We start from the raw sequence: 3,947 nt of genomic DNA on the forward strand, positions 1-3,947 counted from the left end.
AAAAGATTTCATTTTGTCCAGGCTAAACATTTTAGACACCAACTTGGTGGTTTCCAAATGAGACTGGTCACAATGTGACGTCCTGGCCGTCTCTCTTACTTCCTGTCCTTTTGCTCGGTCTCTGTTGCAATCACTCTGGTGTTTCCTCTTTCTTACAAAAGGCTGTGACCTCACATTGCATGTTTTTCTTGTTTTCTTTTGCAAATTCTATCTTTTATGTGGGATAAATGAAGATTTAAGTTTCTTGCTGTATAAGTTGTTGTGAAGAACCGTCTTTCCATTTGCGCTATCATGAGATCAGAATTTAGTCTGATCTCATGAGCTGCTTAACATGCTGCACGAGATGGTTGGAAATTTGCCTATCACACTCTCTGTTGCTGTCATTTGCATCTGCGCAGCCAGACTAAAAATAATTCAAACACTGTATGCTTTCAGCCTCAGAGACTGCCGTTTGTTTGGTTAGACCAGCAAGGAGGAGAGACTGAAAAGCAACGGCAGACGGGAAAGAAGAAGAGCCAGCGAGACATAATAGGGAGTAAGGCATCAGGAGGAGGAAGGCATTCAGGCGCTGCAAGTGTTGTTTCGAACTGTGAAGTAGGAGGAGAAGCGCAGCAGGCGGGAGGAGGAGGAAGGGGTACTTCCTCTTTAGTCTGAGTAAAGCTGCTGAGGTATCCCAGCAGCCCCAGCCCGTGGCGACAGGAAACCTTCGTATAAAAAGCAGCATCGCAGGGGGAACCCTCCTGAGTATCTCTTAGACACAGCATGACCAGGACCAAGAGCCTGAGAGTGTGGACCTAACAAAACAATGCCCAGCATAAAAGCCGAACCACCCAGCACTCATCACTTCATCATGGACCGAGATGACAGGAACAGAAACAACACGCTGTGAGTACTTTTAAACTGGGATGTGTTGTAGACATGCTGACTTGGTAGTTATTTAAGATATTTGTTAACCACCTGATTTATGTGAAAGATTTTGATTTTTTTTAACTCATGAATAACTTGTTAACGTCGGACAAATATGGAATTTTAGAAAAAAGGGTAATGGTAATAAAATACATCCTTTTGGAGGAAAAAATAACATTGTGATCACATTTTGACTGTTAAGTTCTTCCTTTTGGTCTACTTACATTCTCGTCATGCTTTCACACATTCTCACTGGAGTCTTATTTAAGGACAGCAAATCAATGAAGGATGAACTCATGTATTTCTTATTTCTACACAGTGGAAAGAACTTTATGTGTCGACTCCAGTGCATGTTCTCACAGACGCCTCAATGCTCAGAGAGGTGAGGAACCTTATGCACTGTTTTGCATACATTTCAGTTTTAAAATAGCCGGCCTGCTACAACCATCTCCATCTATGGCATCGCGAAAGGATTCAAATGATCTAGAGACACAGTGTTTGCTTTGGAACGATACATGCTACTGCCAGCTAATCCCAGGGTTCAACATTTCTGTACGAACTTGATAAGCACATCTGCAAAAGGCCTTCCTGGCCTGAATGCCTCAGAGCCTTTTCTGTCCTTGTAGATTTACTTCACTCAAATTTGATTCTGGTTAAGTAATCCAACATGTTTTCTCTCCCAGCGGGCTAAGTTTAGAAGACACCCAACAATGGTCGCAGTCTCTGGAAAGGCTTCTTGAATCTAAATGTAAGTTGTTTTCCTCTTGGGAATTAAAAATGCTGCTAAGACAGTAAATTAGGTTTAAGAAAATGAAAGTTTGCGTGCAATAACTGACTTACAGAACAGCTCAAAAGGGATGCTATCTGTGCCTTCAACCTGGCTAAGCCTGCTGTTGTTTGTTCCTCCCTCAGATGGACTGGCCACCTTTCGTAACTTCCTCAAATCAGAATATAGTGATGAAAATATTGAATTTTGGCTCACTTGTGAGGACTACAAGAAGATCAAGTCTTCATTCAAATTGTCCTCGAGAGCTAAGAAGATTTATGAGCAGTTCATCAAAGCAGAATCACCTAAAGAGGTAAAGCAAGTTGCGAGATGTCTTTGCATTCAGACACACGCACACATGCAGCTTCTGTTTTACATTTTAAGCTCTATGTGTTAGTGAAAGAAACAGCAGCTCAAATGTTGAATCTCCCATCTCTCGCTCTTGGCTCAAATCCCCCTCATACCTATCTGTGTGCCTCATTCCAGATCAACATTGACTATCACACTCGAGAGCAGATCAAAAGAAACGTCAAGACTCCCACCATGCACTGCTTTGACGAAGCTCAGAAGATAGTTTACGGGCTGATGGAAAGAGACTCGTACCCGCGGTTCCTCCGCTCGGACATTTATAGAACACTCCTGGAAAGCCTCGCTGCTGACGCCACGACGGGATGAAAGCACGGTCAGGAGGAGAGAGGAAGGAAGGAGAAGAAAACCCATAACTGGAATCTTTGATGCTCCTTCAGGAGGAGGAACTGACAACGAAAAGGAAGGAGGGTCATCCAGTGTGGCACTAGGACACAATCAGCGGCCCGCGTACATCGGCGATTCCACTCCTGTTCGACACTAATAAAGGAGCGGATCCCTACATTTAGCACCACACACCGGAAGACTTTTTTTTTTAAGCAAATTTCCCCAATAATGACCCCGTAGACCACGTTGTCACGGGATGAAGACTGTCCAGGACACCACGAATGCCTTTCACAGTAAACGAATTAGCAAGGCGACGGACTTCTGCGACGACAGCAAAGCCGCAGCATATGCAAAGAATGCACTAGATGCCTTCTGGCCTTCTTTGGAGAGGTGTTTCTTGTGCAGATACAAGATAAAAGATACAACAGTCACAACTGCTCAACTCCCACTCTCTCACTTGTGTGTGTTAGAGAGGGGGGAAAAAAAGAGACACAAAGTGAAATTAAAAAAAAAGTAGAATTTTATGATGGCACTTAAATACCATTTACTCAGAATAAGCTGTAGCCAAAGAGCTGGTCAATTATAAATCAGAGCACTAAGAGAGACAGAAAATCCATCGCAGGCTGAGGATTTAATAATGATCTGTCCTTTTTTAGTGAGAACTATTTTAAAGCATCTTTTATTTCTTTAATCTAAATCGGGTTAGAAATGCGTGTATATTTTTTATTCAAAGGTGGCCCACGGATAAGTTTTTTATTTCTTTTTCCCCCTTTCCTTTTAACTTCTTTAGCATTGATTATTGTCAGACTACCTTTTGCAAGTATTGTCTTTAAACTGATATGTACAAAGGAAACGAAATCATGCACATTTTCTAAACTTCTTTGTGGAATCTTGACAAATAGTTGCACTATTGAAACCAAGAACTTCCCATTTTGAGGACGCCGACGTCAAATTTAATTCGTCACTTGGTCAATGGCTTGCCGAAACTCAAACCGACATCTTACAGCACTGAAGCATAATGAGTTTTGCATTTGATAATAATAGAATTAGGACTACTATTACACAGCTTGAAAATGTGGTTGAACCTATATATCCTGGGACTGGGCCTTGTTACTGATTGTCAAAGCATGAATACGAGTGAATAAATGCTTATTAGGAGTTTAATAGTTAAATTAACTTAAAATTTGATCATTGTATTATTTATTGCTTACTGTTCTGTCACAACTTGAGTGCAAAGTTTGTTGTAGAGTTGAAGTGCTTCTTTAACTGCTGGTGGATTTAAATGATATTAAATTATTTGAACCGCTTCAAAGAAAAGAAGACTTTATTTTCCTCTGTCACATGGATTTAATCTCATCATCCTGAACTTTTTCAGTCATGTTCAAAGAAGACAGCACACTTTTGGAAAAAGGCTGATCTTAAAAGATTGCGCTATAAGCTGAAGTGATGTTGCCACATAACAGTCTGTGGTATTGCACAACATGACAATACGTCATAGAAGCATGAAAAAATAGTCAGCAGTTTTTATGAACGTGTGGTAAATGATTATGAGTGTCTTTAATTTGAAAATTTGATTCCTTTT

The 3,947-nt window shown here is 40.9% G+C and overlaps 1 protein-coding gene across 1 annotated transcript; it reads left to right on the plus strand.

Moving 5' to 3' along the window:
* Nucleotides 1–569: 569 nt before the first annotated feature.
* Nucleotides 570–3,685, plus strand: LOC106918936 (regulator of G protein signaling 21-like). Its single transcript, XM_014989033.2, has 5 exons — nt 570–885; nt 1,226–1,288; nt 1,590–1,654; nt 1,819–1,985; nt 2,159–3,685. Exons 1-5 carry the CDS (start codon nt 806–808, stop codon nt 2,345–2,347), a joined length of 564 nt encoding a protein of 187 aa, XP_014844519.2. The 5' UTR covers nt 570–805; the 3' UTR covers nt 2,348–3,685.
* The last annotated feature ends 262 nt before the right edge of the window (nt 3,686–3,947 follow it).

The sequence above is a fragment of the Poecilia mexicana genome, unplaced genomic scaffold (genome assembly GCF_051168715.1).
Source record: "Poecilia mexicana isolate PSO_F unplaced genomic scaffold, ASM5116871v1 scaffold_4, whole genome shotgun sequence".
Lineage (NCBI taxonomy): Eukaryota > Metazoa > Chordata > Actinopteri > Cyprinodontiformes > Poeciliidae > Poecilia > Poecilia mexicana.